Genomic DNA, 19,304 nt, shown 5'->3' with positions numbered 1-19,304 from the left:
ATGTCCCACTGCAGGAGGACAGAAAGTACCCTAGATAGGCAGAGTTGAACTCTTTGGGAGTAACTACTCAAGCAAGACCCTCTTCACATGACTGCTGAAGTCAGGATTTGGGGAAAGAAGCCCTGCAGAACCAGTATGTGGTCTGTGAAAACAACACTGTTGATCTAAATCCATGCTGCAGCCCAAAAGAGGCAGTTGTACTCCTCTGGCATCCAACCTGTCCGCATCCCTTCTGCTAGAATAGATGTGCTGGGATAGATAAGGGAGCTGCAGCAAAAGGCTTATGGATTTTTGGAGGGAGTTCTGGTTTTGGCGAGATTTTCCTGTAAATTTCCTGTAAAATTCATGCTTTGACCATATACATCATTTCAGATTAACTTGCGTGAAGGAAGGCAGCAGTCCTGTGCATGGTGGTGAGGGTGGCGGTAGGCTGATCGCTTTGAGGTTTTACCCTCAGATAGTGGTATCTTTTCTCTACCAGGGATTGTTTGGTCAGGAAAAGACGGCTGGAATTTTGCCCCATGAACTGGCTATCACAGTCTGTGCACTGGGTCAGAAGTCTTGGAGACTGGATGTCTGGCAATGAATTCTTGAAGCTGTGCTACCAAGGCCTGAACTAGATGTTCCTGTGCCTTAGGCATCTTGAAGGGGTGCTCTTGAAGGCCCAAGGAGGAGCCTCACATGACCATTTATCTGTGCATAAACTTGTTCATTGAACAGCACAGTTTCTGTTATATGAGCAGTTGATTTTTCACCTCCAAGTTCCTGTCATACACCACAGCATTTCTGTAGCATCCTGTGGAAGGCGGACCTCTAACAAAGCGCTGAAGAATCTGTACCAGTAATGTAATATAGTGTTCTTCAAATGGTTCTTTGCATGAGGTTTGTAGAACTTTCAAACCAAGCTTTTTCTGTGAGGAAATGAAAGCATATGAGATGTGTAGTGGCCTGTGAGGAGCTGTGTAGGCTCAGAGTGGTTTTTGGGCCCCAAAGTGCGAGAACCACAAAGCTGAGATCACCGATTTCCTGAGCTACCTGCAGCACTTTGAGGTTGTTTTCATGTTTTGTGGGGATTTGGAGCTGGCCTATAGCAAGGAGGTACTCAGCTTTTCCCCACAGTAAGTGGTTAATTCAATGACTTTTGTTGAAATGCTAATAGTAATGTTTACTCTTAAAATTAGGTAAGTATATCACATTGTTCAGGCTTTGGGAAGAACAGTTGTTGCCTATTGCTTTCATTAACATTTCATATTTTATGTTTATTTCAGCTCTTTAGAGAAGTAAGAATAATGAAGATCTTAAATCATCCAAATATAGGTACCTTGTTTATTTTGTGTAATATATACGTTTAAAAGAAGGTCCTGCACAAGGGGGTTGATGCACTGTTAAGAAGCAGTAAAAAAATATACAGTGCCATAACTGTTTAACAAAACAAAAAATGTTGACCCTTTTGCATGAAACTAGTATTTACATAGCTTAGAAGTCCGCATCTTTTGAGTAGAATAATGATTTTTTCTGAATTTAATTTCTCATCAAAATAATTCTTTACCAAAATAAGAAATGGCCAAGAAATTGTTCAGGATTGTAAGGCTTTAGTTGAAACATCTCTGTTATAGTACTGTCAGCAAAATGATTGATAACTTACTTGTCAACATGTATTCCAGCACAGTGTGTAATAATGGCTATTGCTGACACTCAGTGCTGACACTCAAATTTGAGGAAGTTGTGCATAAGTTACTTGCTTTTTCCTCATAGCCAACAGTCTTGTTTCATGATGAAATGTTGATCCTTGTGAGTTGAGCAAATATTTATATTTTCCATTTGGGGATATTGGAGAAAAAAGCTTCTCTAGAGTAATATTCTGATACTGTCAAGCAGCAAGCAAATTATTGTTCTCCAACAGAATTCCCCATGGAATTAAATTAATACTTCTGCAACTAGATAATTGACTAATAAGTTGCTTTCTTTTCCAGTGAAATTATTTGAAGTCATTGAAACTGAAAAAACTCTCTATTTAATAATGGAATATGCAAGTGGGGGTAAGTAATTTTGTTATTAGAGCTAAGAGGCAAACAAATTGCCAAGTGGCAGAAAGCACTTTTTTGTTTAATGCTTTGATTTCGTTTTTAGTAAATACTTATGTCATGGTAGGATACAATTTTAAGCAGTCTTTAGTATCAAAAACTTGCTCAGTCTTTGTATCTTGAAAACCTTCATTCTGAGCTTACTAGAATTTAGTAACCTTAGCTTTGTTTTCCAACTTAAATTTAATTGGAATCTTTGAATTTTTCTTCAGCCTTTGATTGCTCTTGTCAATAATAAATGTCAGCCTTTTATTGTCTTCAGCTCCCCGGGACTAATGTCTTGTTTTGTATAAGATACTTGGTAAAAACATGGATGAGACACGTGAAAAGTACGAGTACTGCAGCTTCACGTTTTTTTAGATGGTGGTGGTGTCTGACATATCTTCATCACAGGCGTTCTGCTGTCAGATATTACTATACTACCTATGTCCATTTCAGAAGGGAAGTTTTGGAAAAAATTAAATGTTTAATCCTGATTGCAGAGGGGGAAAAACGTCTGCGCCATGCAGTGTCAGATATTTTCAGCAAAGCTAGAATTAAGGTATTTGGGCTTAAGTTACTCCTGGCTGGCTAAAACCTGATAGCCTGTTCTTTGTCAATGTGACCCTTTAGCATCAGCACCTGGGAATCTCAAATAGTTGAGCCTTTTCTTCAGCTTTGGGAGGGAAATAGAATTTCTTCTCATCTAAGTTTCAACACTGAATTCTGTTAGATTATGTGAAGGTTAGCTGATTATTACAAAACATGTAAAGGATCGCCAGATTGCCCCTGTTGTTTTTTATCAACTCCATGAATGTTCAGCCAAACTTTGTCTAAACAGAAACAAATGTTGTAAAACACTTCTGTGATATTGGCCAGTACACATCTGTGAAGGCATCTCTGCAGTTCAATGGTGCTACACTTGAAAACAAAGTCCTATTGCCATCTAGTGATTGGCTTCCACAAGGTAGAAGGGCCAACAGTTCTCTTAAGTAGTGAGATCTTAGAGTGATGGAGAAATGCGTGTTGTTCTGAAAGGCTGTGAGCAGTGCTCTCTGCACATGTGGTGGTGTGCAAAGCAGGAATGGCCACTTATCTGAGTGACAAGGATCAATGTTCTGTTTTCAAGAGACTGATCTCACGTGAGCTGTGTGAGCCCTGGTTGGAGGATGAGGGGAATTTATTCCAGTAACTGCAGTATTTTGCATAAATTGAGTATAATTCCTGATCTGGCATCGTTTTACCTGAATTATGAAAGCATTCAGACTTGCTGCTTCAAATTTTATGAAGAAACAGCTGTGAAATGTACCTGAGAGAATTTTCTGACTTGGGTGTTAAGTAGGAATGTTATGAGGGAAGCAAGGATATTCTGTAGAAAATCCCCACGTTCCCTCAGAAGACTCAGTTATTGCTTTTTCTAGCTTTTTTAATTATTTTTCAGTTTGCTCAAGTTCCTTCTTTGAAAACAAATGTGTAGTTACTCAGCAGTTTCCTTGTGAAGTGGCTATCTGCAGAACAGGAGAAAATATTTAGGTATTTGATTCGATTCTAAGATGAATATTAATCTTGCATATTGATGAAGAATCTCAAGCTGTGTGCTATCCTGTGCTGATGGATGGGAGTTCTTTTATTTTTTGGTATTTGTCAGTTCTTAGTAAAGATTTGTGCTTTCACCAACACACCAGTGTTCCATGGGCCTGCAGGCCGTGCCTTCAGCTCAAATATAGCCTGCACTGACTTGCTACAGAATGGCAAGATTGGCTTAAAACCAATGAAAAACCAAGTTTTTTGAAAAGCACAGATTTTATTTTGTGCTGCTTTGGTAATCTCCCTTAGACATCTACAGCCATACAGCGCTGGGCTTGTACATTCAGAGGTAACATTGCTGTCAGTAACCGACCTCATGCTTGTGTGATGGGTCATCTCAGTGTCCTGCTAGCTTCATTATTACAACTTTCATGGGAATGCCTCCTTCAGACCTAGGTTAAGTCTAAGATTTCTGTTTTGATTAAAATACTTCATATACCTGTGCAAAGAAAAATCATGGTGCTGGTATAACAATATTTATAGGTATCATCAGACACTTTAATATATGAAGCTTATTTTTGCAGTGCAAAAGGTACCCTTGTGAGAAAGTCTGTGGAGCATTACAAGTCACCTCTATTTGCAAAATAGGAGTATTGCCATTTGTTTTCTGTCATAAACAATTGGAAGGAAATGGTTTTATCTATATCCAGTCTTTCATTAAGCCTTATTGTTCTCTTGTGTAAGAGTAGCTGTTGTTTGTGTTCTCTTTTGCCTTGTTCCCTTGGGCTAACCCATAATCTTAACCTCGAGTTCAACTTGTAATACAGTCATTCCAGTGAAGCTTCTGTGGGTAACTGCTAGAAAGGAATCTCTGCATTCTGAGTTGGCATTAATGTGTCTCATTATTAAATTATAGGGGAGGTGTTTGACTATCTGGTTGCGCATGGAAGAATGAAGGAAAAGGAAGCAAGAGCTAAATTTAGACAGGTATGTATAACATTCCTATACATCAGCTTTTTCCACCTTGTTTTTAATGCTGAAATGGATGAAACAGCTGTCCTTTGTGTTTGACTCCTAGCTGTGTTCACTGGGATGTGTGGACTTGCAGCACTCAGTGAGAGGAAACTTGGGTTACGACAGTGTTTTGGAGGGGTTAGCAGTCCATTCAGCAGTGCTGGCTTCCTTTGTGTTCGTGCCAGGGTGTCTGGGAGTGCCAGAACACAGTGACTGCTTGGTGGACTCTGTTCCAAAATTCATTTCCTTTGGGTTGATTTCATACATCCTTACTTCAGCTGGTCTGCAACCTTTTGGAGGTTGTTCAAGTATAACACACTGCAAACCAGGTCAGGAGCAAACATGGGCAGTGCCTGGAGCACGCACCCACTCACGCACTTGTATGAAAAGATGCAATTTAACAGCTGTTGTAAAACACCACTGAAGAATAATTTCTAGGCTTGTTAGTTTATAGTTTTCTTTATGATGGATAAACTGAACATATGAAAATATTGGAATGTCACTAATCATTAGAAAGTCATTTCTGTTCTACGATAAAACAATATTGAACATAAGTATTTTTGCATAACTAAAGATCCAGATTCTCTTGTAGCATCTGGTGTTTCATTTGCAGATCTCACTGGCCTAATATATTCTCTTTTCTGCCCTTGTGCGGAAACTTGTAAGTGCTTATGTGATTACCATCCTATTGGGTAACTTAAGATGATGTTGTGAGAATTAAGAAAGAAGTCTTGTGTTTATTTTTGCAGAAGATTAAAAGAAACTAATAACAAAAAAGGCAGCTGCAGACTTTGAGAGATGTGATTTGTGTTTGTTAGACTGATAGCTTTAGCATAAGAAAATTTTTCTACCGCTGTAATAAAACCTTGTCTTTATATTTAATATTCCATCAGGTAGAGCACTTTCCTTTGTGATTAAGAATTTCTTATGTACTGCTTTGCCGTGCATTGGAATATGTGTGATCAGTTGTGCTGCGTTGTGGAGCAGTCATTTCTACCTTCGCTGTCTTTAAATCCCAAACTATTACCTTTCTCTTTGTATTGTCACCTGAAGTTCTTCAGAATATCTTCAAAGAATTTGCTGTTCTTTCTCTCATGTGAATGCTGAGAACTGATTCTCTGATCTTCGTGCCACCTTTCTTCTAGCAGGAGTTGTGCGGAAATGAATCTTGCAGTAATTCCATTGCTCATTTACCTTTTTTATCTCAAGTCTTAAGGATTCAGCTCTCCTTTATGTGAGAACTTGTGGAAGCACATCAGATGCATGTTATGGAATAATGTGGGTTGTAGAGAATATAGGCAACTTCAAAATAAAATAAAAAAGTCCCACCTTCTTCAAAAACAAATAGAAAGGAAAAGAACTTAAAAGATAAAACTGCTGAGCTGAATGTTTGACCTATCAAGTGCTTTACTTCAGATTCCCTGCTTTATTTCTGTAATTCAGTAGGATAAATGCTGTTCATAAAGATACATAGGTGGCTGCACTTCATTCTACTGCAGTATGATTTAAGTCTCTTTCTGTAAGTCTGGTTTCCTTTCAGAAACCTGGAGTAGGCAGCTGCCTCTGTCTTTCCTCAATAGCACTTTTCTGGTTTCTGAATTCAGGCAATTGTTGAGGATCTCGATCTCAAAGATAGGTTGTTGAGAGCAACAAAAGCTTGAGTGTCTGGGGAAAAAAGAGAACCATAGTAATACCCTAAGGATAGAAGCTATAGTGTGAGCTCATCACACTTTGCTGGAGAAAAGAGCACGCATATGGGACAGAAGTCAGAAAACTTTGATCAGAGCTTGACATTTATGCAACACCAGGACTTTGACTGCAGGACAGTGAGGGGAAACTGGATCTTACTGGGTTTATGGGTCATAAAACCATTCTTTTTTACCTTACTGAAGTCTCACAATGGCTTCATGTAGCTTTTAGCCGTTGCTGGAGGGAGAATTCTCTGTGTAGGACTTTTATCTGATTCAGTGCATCTGTCCTAATGTTAGATGGGTTTAGGACATAATAGGGATATATATTTTTTTAATTCACTAACTAGTTTAACAGAGAGGGGCCTCTTTAAACTGCAGAAACAGTTGTGCCATGGTATTGAGCTTAGTACTTACAATAGATTATATCTTATTTTCAGATTCTGTTTCTTCTTTCAGTAGATGTAATTTAGGCATAAAACATTTGCGTCTTATCAGAAGAAGCATTTTAGCTTCTCCCTCAAACAGACAAGGAGCAGGATTTGGTAATTCTCCTGTCTTTATTTGTTTAAAAATATATTTATATACAGATACATCTTTTGTCCATTTTGTTATGCATACTTGGGCTCTTTAACAGGGGAAAAAAAACCAAGACAGAGATCAAGTTATTCCAGTCATGCTTGAAAAGGAACACATGAGAAGGTACAATCACTAAAAATACAGCTATGCTCTGCAGTTCTCCATTTCAGTTTCCTTTTGTGCAGCCGTATATGAGAAATTCAAATCCAGAATGTTTTGCATTCTTAATGTCACCTAGTTTTAATTTCCCCATTACAGACTTCCAGACAGTTCTGGTTCAGTCCCACCATCCTTACTCTGTTTGGAAATCTACCTGTCTGGTTAAGAATTGATGCAAAAATGGGGAGTCAGGTCAAGAGGAAGGTGAATGAGTGTTCTCCTCCCACCCACAAAGTAGAAAACGAATATGTATTACTTCCCTCTCTTCCTCTACTCTGTCAGATTAGATCCGGCTTCCTTCAGTCTTCCCACTCTTTCCTGTAGAAGCAGTTCATTGAGTCTTGTTAGTGTTATATATTAGGACAAGTCTTAGAAAATGAAAAATCCACGAAATCCTTATTACTGCTGGATATTCCAGTTAAGAAACAAAATGCTCATTTTGGCACTGTGGAAGAGACCTGGGGAGGTTGTTTATCTGTCCTTTGTTCTGTTCATTCAACCAGCTAATCCTTACAAAGAATAGTTTGTCTCCTTAGAGGTAACATGTTCCATCTTGTTCTTTAAATCCTGTGATTAGACGGATTTCTTTAAAATTCCTCCAGAGAAATGCATAGAAGTGCTCCTGTTGTTACAGCTAGAAGTCTTCTGTTCCTTACTCTGTTCTCCCAACCTACCAAGCATCAGCAAGTTTCTCTACTAATAGGATGGGAATGAGGGGGCAACAAAGGAGCATGTGGCAGAATGTGGAAGGCATGAAGCTCAACCAAGTGAAGCTGTACTTTGTGTTCTTCATTCAGTTTTGACTGCTGTTAATCTTTCTTACATGTATTGCGTTATTTCCCTTCCTTTTGCATTTGAGTTGCTTCTGCAGTCTGTGCTATCCAGTTGCGGTGCAGAATAGTTCAGAGGTATCCCTGGAGAAAACAGCTGATTGATAATCTGTTAGACTTCCTGCTCTTAGAGTAAAAGCAGTTCAGAAGCGAGCAGTATAGTGCTGTGTCTCTGCAGTGCTGAATAAAGCATGAGGTGTTTGCAGTGCTGGCAGGTTTGGGAGCACCTGGAGAAGGGGAGCTTGTAACTGGTGCAAGGGAATGGTAGTGGGGAGGAGAAGGAGAACATTGTGATGGTGCAAGTGGTGGCATGGGAGAGCTGGTCTGCTTTTAGTGGCTGGCAGAAGCTGAACTGGGAGTCTGAAAGAGGGAATCGGTGCATAAAGGAACAAAAGCTGAATGGAAGTGTAGGAAACAGAAGTATTTCAACTTTTCATTGAACACTTGGCTTCTGAGATTGCATTTTGCACATACACATGATTCAGTAATACAGGCACACAAATAAGACAATATTACTGAAGTTTCAAATGCAAAATGGCTGGTAGGACACTTCTTTGACCTTGCAGGAACATTGCTTTCACCTGTTCTAAATACTGAGAGTGCAACATTGCTTCCTACAGATGCAGGAGGATTGTTAATGCTAAGCTGGGTTACTTTCTAATGAGTTGCTTTTGGTAGCATTAATGTCATCTCATCTTTCTGTACTGGCAATGTTAATCTTCAACACAGGATGGAAAAGCATGTACTTAAGTGTAGTTATCACAGTAATTATTTTTACATGCAATTAACATATTTTAAATCATAATATCTGCCTCAATTCTGAACACACATGGATTACATTAAAATGTATTTTGACAGCATTTGTGATCATGTAACAATATGACCGTATCCAGCTTTTCTCTACATGTAAAGTTCTGTGCTTGTAGCTCTAAAGCAATATACTAGGACAGCTGTGTAAGTAGCTTATATAGTTAGTTACATAAAGCAGGAGAAACTAAAGATATTTGGAAATTATGATGAAAGAAATTACTCTGTATTGCTCTGCATTTAGTTTTTGTATTGTTTGCTACTCTCCTACAGTATACAAAATAGAGCATACACAGCTTTTGTCAGTGCATAGTTGAAATTTAGCCAGACAAGCTTTTCCTCAGTAATTTCTCCAGTAGCCATGCCATTTCTTTGCCTTTCCTCTCTGTGATCTGGCATGAAAAGTCACCTTTGGACAGGGACTGGAAAACTTCAGTCTAGGGGGAAAGCTTTTATAGCTGTATACGGTATTGGAATGGAAATACTTCAGTAACCTTTCTGTAAGACATTGCTTCTACTATTCTATAATTAGTCATACGGGAGAAAACAAAATCCTCTTTCAAATGTAGTAGAAACCAAATAGATTAAGCAACAAATAACTAAATAACCTAAGTTATTTAGCAGCTTTCCTTTAAATATGTTGGAGTAGTTGCATACATAGATCTGAATTGATAAGTGCCTGTCCGCATTAGTAATAAATGTTGAACTTTTTGATTAAAACTGTTTCTTTAAGATACCACTTATATAATTGGGCTTGTTTTCTATCCAGATAGTATCTGCAGTGCAGTACTGCCATCAAAAGCATATTGTTCATCGAGATCTCAAGGTGAGTGGGAAAAAGCGTGTGTGTGTCTGCAACTAACTTACCTGTGGGTGTGATCTTTGTTGTGCCTATAAAATCTAGTATATACATATAGTATATGTAACATATACTATACTTTGGGGTATGGGGTTTCTTTTGCTTCCATTATAGCAGACTTTGGTAAATATTTACAGTATACAAAACTATTTCAAATAAAAGGAAGAGGATTATGCTTCTCAATACTGAAATCTAGTGGCTTCTAAAAGAGGGCTTTTTACCTTCTGCTCAAATTTAAGTCTGTTAGAGGTCAATGTTAGCTGCGAGGTCTTAAAAACAAAGAAAAATTAAGCAAACAAATCACTCCACAAACGTAGTTTACTAGAGATGTGATGAGTTTTGATGGTGAACAGAATGAATGATCAATCGTGATGACAAAACTGAAATATGTGGGTTTTTTTTTGTGTCTCTTGACACAAAATGGTAATTGTAGAATCACAGCGTGACTTAGCTTGAAGACCTGTCCACTCCAACCCCCTGCAATGTGCTGGTTGCCCCCCACCTGCTCAGGCTGCCCAGGGCCCCATCCAACTGGCACAGTTTCTCTGGGCAACCTGTTCCTGTGCCTCACCACCCTCTGAGTAAAAAATGTTCTCCTGACATCAAATCTAAATCTCCCCTTTAAAGCCGTAGTGCCTCGACTTATCCCTTCCTGAAACTGTGCCTTTTGAATTAATATATTGCTACATAACATGGTAAATATATCATAGCTTTCTAATTCGAAAGCACAAAATGCACCAGTCCAAACTTGAACAATATTTTAAAGGTTGTGTGTACTATCAGACTTCTAGAGGAATGACGTGTAAATAAGGAGCAGTGAGAGAATTCTTTTTTTAATCTTCATAGATTAAAAATGTCAGCTACGGTACTTCCATGGAGAAAACAGATGGTAATAGCACAGTTTTCAGTTATCGCAACAGCTGCCATAGACTGAAGCCATTGTACAGACTATTTTAAAAGGGAATATATGAACAGTAAGAAGTATATCAAAAGATCTTGCAAGGAAGGGGAATGTTCACAAATGTTCCAGCTTTTTGCATTTTAAGAATGAGTTTAAATGTGCATTAGCCTCTTAAATCTGGTATTTTAAGTTTATTTTACGCACCTTTATTTCTCTTTCAGGCTGAAAATCTATTGCTAGATGCAGATATGAACATTAAAATAGCTGACTTTGGTTTTAGCAATGAGTTTACAGTTGGAAATAAACTGGACACCTTTTGTGGCAGCCCACCGTATGCTGCTCCAGAACTTTTTCAAGGGAAAAAATACGATGGACCTGAAGTAGATGTTTGGAGTTTAGGTGTTATTCTTTATACCCTCGTCAGTGGATCTCTTCCTTTTGATGGACAGAACTTAAAGGTGAGCTTTGTGCAGGAATGTTGGCCTTCAAGGGGCACATTACTAATGTTTTAGTTATACGCTGCTTTCAACTTACTGTCTCTTCTTCTGTTACCAAGGAACTTAGAGAAAGAGTACTAAGGGGAAAATACAGGATTCCTTTCTACATGTCTACAGACTGTGAAAACCTCCTCAAACGTTTCCTGGTGCTAAACCCAACAAAAAGAGGCACTCTAGAGGTAATGGCAAAAAATAACCGTCCTAGCTTGTCGTTATATTTTGCAAGCTTTATTTTTGAGCTGGTCAATAACTTACTGTCGTGCTGTTCATGAATAGTTTATTTGGAGTGGGTTCCAGGGGAATTCAGTAGAGGGCACGGCTTTCTTGTTAAAGTTTCATTTTGCAGGGATTACAATACAACCAATTCTGCATTACTTTCAAAATGAATGAGACTTCACACTGCACACATCATACAAACTTTTCCTGATAGCAGGCGTTTTGATTTCCTGTGCTAATGGATGATTAACAAAAGTGATGTGTGAGTATTCACTACTAGGTTATGGTGTGGTTGCCTTCTGCTTGCTTTTTGTGCCACAGTGGAGAAGAAAGAGCACAAAATAATGCTGGCTTCCATAGACTTCTGTAGTCAGTTGTGACTCATCAGAGGTGACCTGGTGCTCCTTGTCTTTGTACTGGGCTTTTACTTTTCAGCTGTGTGCTAGAATACTGCTGATTGGGCAGCCATTCACTCTGATGTGCATAGTTGATTCCTGTCACTGGAGCAAAGCAAAACTGAATATGTGCTGGGGCCTATTTTGGAAAAGAAAAATGAAGAGCAAGCATTAGTATTTGATAGATGGAGGAGTCATTCTTTCCACAGCTCGCTTTCTTTGCTGCTAAGCGTATTGTAGTAACAAAAACCTTTCTTTATAGCAAATTATGAAGGACAGGTGGATCAATGCGGGGCATGAGGAGGATGAACTTAAACCTTTTGTTGAACCAGAACTAGATATCTCGGACCAGAAAAGAATAGGTAATTGAGTATTTTTCAGAATCTGTTACTGTTTCTTCTTATGTATTTTTTTCTACACCACACTACATTTCTTTCCCATTTAGATGAAGTAGCTAACCTTTTAGTTTGATGTTTTATTAGGCTTTTTTGTTCTCATAGTTTACTGGTTTGTTTCATTCTTTAAATATTTCTTCCTCTTCTTTCTCAAGTTGAGTGCTCAAGCAGTGTAAACATCAAAGTGTTTGTTGCTTACAGTGTGTGTTTGTTTTTAGATATTATGGTAGGAATGGGATATTCTCAAGAAGAAATTCAAGAATCCCTTAGTAAAATGAAGTATGATGAAATCACAGCTACATACTTATTGCTAGGAAGGAAATCATCAGAGGTAAGGGTCACTCTTCCAAATGCAAAGAACCAAATGTATCAGTGTCAGCAGGAAGAATTAGAAGCAAAAATTAAATCAGTAACTACAGGCACTGCATTCCTGCATGCAGGAAGTCTAGTACACTTTGCATCAATTTTTTCTAATCATCAGTGTCAACTTTCAGTCTGAATAATGCTGTATGTGATCTCAGCGTGATCTGATTCTGTTAACTAGTGTCTGTAGGATACCAAGAACTCTCCTGCTTGATCAGCAGTTACTCCTCTTTAAGGACTGTATGCCTGTTACTATCCTGTCTAGTCTAAGAGCTCAAGTGCAAATGTGCTTGCAGTAAATATTTTAAGAGAACTGAGGAATGGGACCTGTCAGTCTAAAAATGTTCTCACATTGCAGAGTACTTTCCCATGTGATACCAAGTGAACGAGGCATCATTGAACTGCTCTCAGTTCCTCTGCTGAAGGAGTTAGTCTGGTGACTTCTGCTGAAAAGTTCAAATCTCCTTCTTTAAATCTTACGGAACTCTGAGGGGACGGAGAGTGTTGGAAGTATTGAGATGGATTTTCATTGTCCTTTCAAAGACTTCAGATTCTGCTGAGCTTCACCTAAGGCAGTTGCACAAGAACTTAATAGGTGTTGGGACTGGCATAGTTAGGCATTGGTACCTGCACCTCTAAGCAGCTTCTTGCTGTCACAAAATGTCTTGCATACTAGAGGCATTTTGGTAGACGTTTGTTTTGTCTGCACCTGTTGTTTTAATATTTGCATTTCTGTTGCAGTTGGATGCAAGTGATTCAAGCTCCAGCAGCAATCTTTCACTTGCTAAAGTTCGGCCAAGTAGTGATCTTAATAATAGCACTGGACAATCTCCTCATCACAAAGTTCAGAGAAGCATATCTTCTAGCCAGAAACAGCGGCGCTACAGCGATCATGGTGAGCAGTTCTCATTTGCGGTGTTGTGGCATATAACGACTGCTAGTTGTTTGGCTTCTGAGTTTGTCTCCATCCCCCAAAGATAGATAATGACCATATGTCGTTCATTGTACAGTGATAAAATAGTTTACTGAATAACTAACATTTTATAATATTTTTTTTGTTATAAAGCTTTCCAAAACAGCTTCTAGGGGAAGCCCTCTTTTTAATAAAGAGTGCAGCATTCCTTCCCACATGGTTGTATGTTGTATGTGTTGTCTTCTTTTGACGCTAGTAGGTCAGCTTGTGTCTAAAACTTGTAGAAGCATCAGTTTGCCAATACTTCTTGTTTCCCGAGGACAGCATCACTTGACTGTGCTGTAAAAATTAGATTTCTAATGACCAGTGAGTCAGACTCTCGGGTGTGCCAACACAGTTTTCTGTATTTCCCAGTTGCTCCTGGCATACCTGGGAGGTTAGTGGCAATCTGAAGCAGTTTCTTGGCTCTTCAGGCTGAACATAGCCTGCAGGCCATTAGTACTGCTGGCAGTATGGGGTTATATCTCCAGGTATGTGTCTCAAAAATCCATTTTTGGCTTGTACAGCGTGTGTTGGGGTAATACTAGTGAAGGTCTCCTCTGATCTGAATGAGTCAGTTAATTGTTCAGTGTCCTTAGATGACTCTCTAAGTTGTGGGGTTTTTTCCTTCCAAGCTAAACCAGCGTTGTCAGTACTTAAAAACCAAGACTCCATTAGGTTCCTAATTCTTACATTGAAATCAAATAGTAACTTCACCTAATAAATTCAAGTAATTGTTTGTTGTGACCTTCCCTGCAAGCTGAATTGAAGAGTGTTACATGTCTTTGAATGGTTATAGAAGGGAAGACATTACTGGAGGTGATGTGAATGTCAAATGTGCCAGATTTGTTAAAAAAAAAAAGTGGGTGGGTGAAGCTTTCTTCATATTCTCCTCCAAAGAGGAAGAAGCAAAGGTGATGGCACAAGTGTTTAAAAAGCAAGAGTTAGTTGCTCTCAATATTTTGTCTCCTAAGGTATGCATATTTTAATAATTAAAGAATGACCTTTTTGCACCTCTGATTCTCAGTGTTCATTATTTCAATTTTCATGAGCGTGAATGCGTTTCCATTGTAGGGAAAAGCAGCAACTTTACCTCGGAGAAGAAAAATCATTTTTCTGTTTCTTTTGTTTGCTTTTTAAGCTGGACCATCCATCCCCCCAGTAGTGGCATATCCCAAAAGAAGCCAAACTAGTACTACTGACAGTGACCTAAAAGAGGAAGGAATTCAATCAAGAAAATCTAGCAGTAGCGCTGTTGCAGGAAGAGGAATTGCACCAGCTAGTCCAATGCTTGGAAATGCCAGCAATCCAAATAAGGCTGATATTCCTGAGCGTAAGAAAAGTTCGGCTGTCCCTAGTGTAAGTAGAAGCACTTATTTATCAAATCCACAAAGCGTTTTTGAGAGAGAGTACTAATCTAGCAATTTATCATTGATGTTGATTTTACTTTTCATGTAGAGTAAATGTAGGTATCTCATATTCATGGCTTTCTCTTCCTTGCATCCGTCAGCTGTTCAGTTATTTGTTCCTGAAATAGTAGGTATTAGTAATCAGCACTAATAGCTGTTAGTGAAAAAGGAAGGAAATAAATTGAAGGCCATCTCCTGAAACTTAGTATGAAATATTACTTCTGATATCCCCACCTATTTTTTGTGACCTTCTGTACAGAAGAACAAAATCAGTCTGTACTACTGCATTTTATAATTTCGTATGCTGAAGGAGCCTGGTCATCTTTGTTCCCAAGTATGCGCTTAAGGAAAAGAGTTGCTCTCTCATAGCAAATAACTTAAGTGTGGTGTTGGAGTTAGGACTCCAAGCTCTGCTTCTAAAGTTGAAAAAGCATGGAACTATTGCAATCTAGTTCTGCAGACTAAGGGAGCATGTATCAGTAAGCTTCAGGCTCATTAGGGAAGTACCGAGTTAATAACAAAGACCTGCTACAGTGGATGCATAGGTAGCAGCAGTTAACAATTCATTGTTTATTATTCACAGCTTTGGGTTTTTCTTCATAAGGCTGCCCGAGAAACTTTGATATAGCTTTTAGAAAAGTGGAAGGAGAGAATGGATGGCATATTTAGGACCAAAAAAATAAAGTAAAACCCATCACCACAACAAATTGGTAAATAGGTTGGTTCGTTGTTGTTAGTCAGAAGCTGATTCTTTGAAAATTTTTCATCAGTCCTCGGCTTGCTGCCTCCTAATGTGAAAATTACCCATCTAAACAGTGGGCGCAAAACTTACTGTGCGAAGAGAGGAGGACTCTGTACCACAAATGCATCCTTTGTACTGTGGATGGGACCTTAAGCTCAGAAGTCTCAAAATGTACTTTGCGTCACCTGAAAAGAAGGCGCCCAATGCCATGAGGATGAACTTAGCTCAATTCTGTCTCATCATTCCATCAGAGTGTGATGCTGTTGACACTGATTTCAGATGTCCTGTACCAATCACCTGTGCAATTTAGTTGTGTCCAGAGAACAGCAATATACAGCTTAACCAAACAAAAAAATAGCTGGTGAGCTCCCTAAATCAAAGCATTAAAGGCTGCACACCAAGAAGGGTAATGACTCCCATACCAGGACTGCATTCTTGCTGTAACTGAAATATGAAAGCTCAAAATACTGTGATTTCCTATCAGGGCCTTTGTAATCTGAGCGCTTTTTTAGATTCCTGTAATTTCATTATGAAAACCAAAACTTAAAATACCCATTCTGAAACTTCAAAATGCATTTCTTTATGGTTTGATCCAGCACAGATGACTTCTGTGACTTTCCACATGTGCAGCGTCATGTAACGTTAAAATGTACAGTGATGTCTTCTCAAGGGAACCAAACATTTAATGTTCCAAGGGAGCAGGTAGATAGAAGGAAGCTATCCATTATTGTGCACAATTCCCAGCAGAAGACATCAGCTATTCTGGGTGCTTTCTTTAATATCTTCAGGAATGCAGAAGCAACAATATGCAGATACTAATGTGCAATAATTGAATGTACCATAGCTTGGTGGGGGCCACACAAAGTGACTTGTGCACTGTTTCCTTGTGAACATATAAACGGAGCTTCATGGTAGATGCACAGCCTTCATTGCTGGATAATTTAATGAAGAAAGGGGGAGTTTCTTCCCACATTTGTGGGAACTTAACAAAGTTTAAGAATCAATATTTTACAAATAATAATAATAATAATGGATGAGGGTCACATAAGGAATAACATAAAAGGAAAGAACCAGCAATAGGAGGCGGACTTCTGATGATTGGCATGTGCCTGTCACTAAAGAATACCTGGTGAAGAACACTTCAAAACCCAGGAGACAACTACATGTGTTTGATGACTTAACTACTAGTCCTTCCTGCTCATCTGAAATACTCTTTGTCTTCTTAGTACGTTTCCATGCCAGGTGATTGCATGGTTCACTCCTACGTTTTTATTTGTACCTTCACACAGACGTCTAACAAGTCACTTGTCTTTTAAGTTGACAAGATGACTTCATTGTTAAATCTGCCACTCAGAAGTTGTGCTGTTTGAGACTCACTGACTGTATGAGCCCATATTTTTGCCTTACGGCAGCAGAATCTGTTTGCGTAGAAGGCACTGGAGACGCATTTGCTTGTTGAGAATATTTTATTTAACAGTTTTATTTCAGGTTTGGAAACAAGAAAAGGTTTGGCTGCTCTCCTTTTGTGCTCAGACTACCTTTTCCTTAGTTTCTTTTTTCACCATTCTTCCCGTGATACTCTACTGTGACCAGTTCATGACATGTTTTCTTAATGCTATTTTAAAAGTCCGCTGAATTTCCCTTGCCTATCATAGCTGTAATTCTTCAAAGAACTCCAAAAGGTTAGTTGAGCATGAAGTCCCCTGCCTGACTCTTGGTGGCCATCCTTACTCAACATGTGCTTATCCAGGTGCTGACTAGTCATTCCTTTAAGCTAGCCTCCAAGATATTCCCCAGCAGTGATATTTAAAGTTAATAGTGTATTTTGCTTCCTGCTTTACCCCTTGATCCTTTTCTTTAAAGAAACATTTTAAAGGTTTTGTTTTTTTTCCATTTTCCAACTGTATGCAGTTTGTGTTCTGTTCTGTTCTTGGGGTGGGGAAAAACTATAAGGCTTGCCAGCTTGTACTTCCTCTACAACCTGGGGTGCATGTTTTCTGGACCACCATGCTTTTCCTAAAGTAATTGCATCTAACATTGTATAACTCTGTTATCTGTGAATTACCTAGCTTCTCAGTCGTTCCTGGAAAATTGACCGCCAACTTGGGCATATCTCCACCCTCTTTCTCTGTAAAGACAGAGGCAAAGTAATTCTATTTCTTTTCTCCCTCTAAAATAAGGTCTGTAGCTTAAGTTCCCCTGGTTCTCCTGTCCTCAATGTATTATGCTCGTATTATATGTGTATTTATAAAAATGTCTTACTAAAATTCTCTATTTGTCTCTTTAATTTGACTTGCTCTTCCCTGTTTTTCAAAACTTGTCTAGTGTTCTATAGTATTTTAATATTTGAAAGTCCATGTTTACCTTCCCACTGAATTTTTCCATGCCTGTTTCTTAAGTCTTTGCTTTTCCAATCTTGTCTAAGGATGTGATTTTTAACTTAAATGGAAATTGTGCATTATACAAGTGGTAAAGAACCTCAAAAATAGGCTGCAATGTAGTACTCTCTCTAGTAGATGAATTATATACATGCTGGAGATTTGGATTTCAGAACGCTGGTAATTTAAATGGTATATTAATTTTGAGACATCAACATGAAATACAGCAGCTGTTTTTTTTATTGCATTATTCTTCAAAAATACTTAGATATGTTTGTCTATTAACTAGTTAACTTCCCAAAGTATTGTGTTATAACTGTGTAGAAGTAGCATTACATAGAACAGCCTTCAAATATATGTAGCCTTAATCCCAGAAAAGTCTTTTTGTGGGGAGTAACAAGCCTGTGTTTTTAATTGTAGAATAATACTGCCCCTGGAGCAATGACACGGCGCAACACATATGTCTGTAGTGAAAGAACCACTGCTGATAGGCATTCAGTGATACAAAATGGCAAGGAGAACAGGTATATGAAATGTCTTCCTATGGTGTACGTCCCTTGTCTTCACATTTCCCCCCAAAAATGTAATGCCTAATTTAAAAATCAGTAATACTGTAGTGTCATTCATGAAGAAAGGTGAGTACAGATCTTTGGTTGTGGAATACCTGTGTAAGTATTTTTTCTCTATATGCTTAATACTTACTGTCTTTATATAGAGAATGATCATGATGTCTGGTTAAATACATTTCATATTTGTGCAGCTCCCATCTTGAATTGGTGGTCAACTCCTGTGGTCAAATGGCATCAGCTTGCAGAAGAGGCTTACTTACTTGCAATCCGTAAAAGTCTATCTCTCTTGAACCATTCTGTTTTTGTATTCCATTCTAAACTGTACTTGCAGGTGTGATTGTTTGGGATATCTTTTTCCTCTGTAAAATTTTAAGGAGATAATCAGTTTTCTCTAAGCGAAGATGAAAACAGTGCCAGGCAATTGTCTTGGACTGATAACGTTCAGTACCAATATCCTTGTAGTCTCATAGCTTCACAGTGTTTACAGAATTCATCTTCAAAAAGGGAAGCACAGGCATCTCCATACTCTGAGTGAAAACAGACAAAGGACAGGTTTACCATTACTTTACAGGAAGCCTAACTGGAATATGAAGTGGAATTGGGGTCACCTAACTCACGTGTTAGCACCACAGCTACATGTAGTGCTATCCTGTCCTTTGTACTGGTGGCTGTAGAGAGTTGCAGGAAAAAGTATCTGTGAACGTAGACTGTAGAGTAACACTTGTGAAGAATACTACTAAATTTCCTGGCTGGCAGAAGTGTTTTAAGTTCCAGCCAACTGTTCTTCACAGAATTTTGCTAGTCTTGAAAGGTGGTAACAATGCTGTAGCTGATTGTTGCCAGGAGAGCAGTTTTTGTTGATTGCTTGTAATCAGCAAAAATGTTTAAGCCTGGAGGGATGTATACCTTTTTCCCTACTCTTACTACTTTTTCCCTACCTCTTTCCAGTTTTAGGATACAT

General features: G+C 38.6%; 1 protein-coding gene across 9 annotated transcripts in view; it reads left to right on the top strand.

Moving 5' to 3' along the window:
• The window catches only part of MARK3 (microtubule affinity regulating kinase 3), a 59,232-nt gene that overhangs the window by 23,832 nt on the left and 16,096 nt on the right, over nucleotides 1–19,304 (top strand). For 8 of the 9 annotated variants that reach the window (XM_072339236.1, XM_072339234.1, XM_072339235.1 and 5 more), the window contains exons 4-14: nucleotides 1,269–1,317; nucleotides 1,974–2,039; nucleotides 4,507–4,577; nucleotides 9,437–9,493; nucleotides 10,649–10,885; nucleotides 10,984–11,103; nucleotides 11,798–11,897; nucleotides 12,149–12,261; nucleotides 13,035–13,188; nucleotides 14,387–14,604; nucleotides 18,195–18,298. In XM_072339236.1, the coding sequence (XP_072195337.1) occupies nucleotides 1,269–1,317; nucleotides 1,974–2,039; nucleotides 4,507–4,577; nucleotides 9,437–9,493; nucleotides 10,649–10,885; nucleotides 10,984–11,103; nucleotides 11,798–11,897; nucleotides 12,149–12,261; nucleotides 13,035–13,188; nucleotides 14,387–14,604; nucleotides 18,195–18,298 (1,289 nt within the window). Of the gene's footprint in view, nucleotides 1–1,268; nucleotides 1,318–1,973; nucleotides 2,040–4,506; nucleotides 4,578–9,436; nucleotides 9,494–10,648; nucleotides 10,886–10,983; nucleotides 11,104–11,797; nucleotides 11,898–12,148; nucleotides 12,262–13,034; nucleotides 13,189–14,386; nucleotides 14,605–17,465; nucleotides 17,544–18,194; nucleotides 18,299–19,304 lie in introns of all 9 variants that reach the window. The other variant, XM_072339237.1, reaches the window with a different exon arrangement.

The sequence above is a fragment of the Excalfactoria chinensis genome, chromosome 5 (genome assembly GCF_039878825.1).
Source record: "Excalfactoria chinensis isolate bCotChi1 chromosome 5, bCotChi1.hap2, whole genome shotgun sequence".
Lineage (NCBI taxonomy): Eukaryota > Metazoa > Chordata > Aves > Galliformes > Phasianidae > Excalfactoria > Excalfactoria chinensis.
This window is presented reverse-complemented; position numbering and strand designations above follow the sequence as displayed.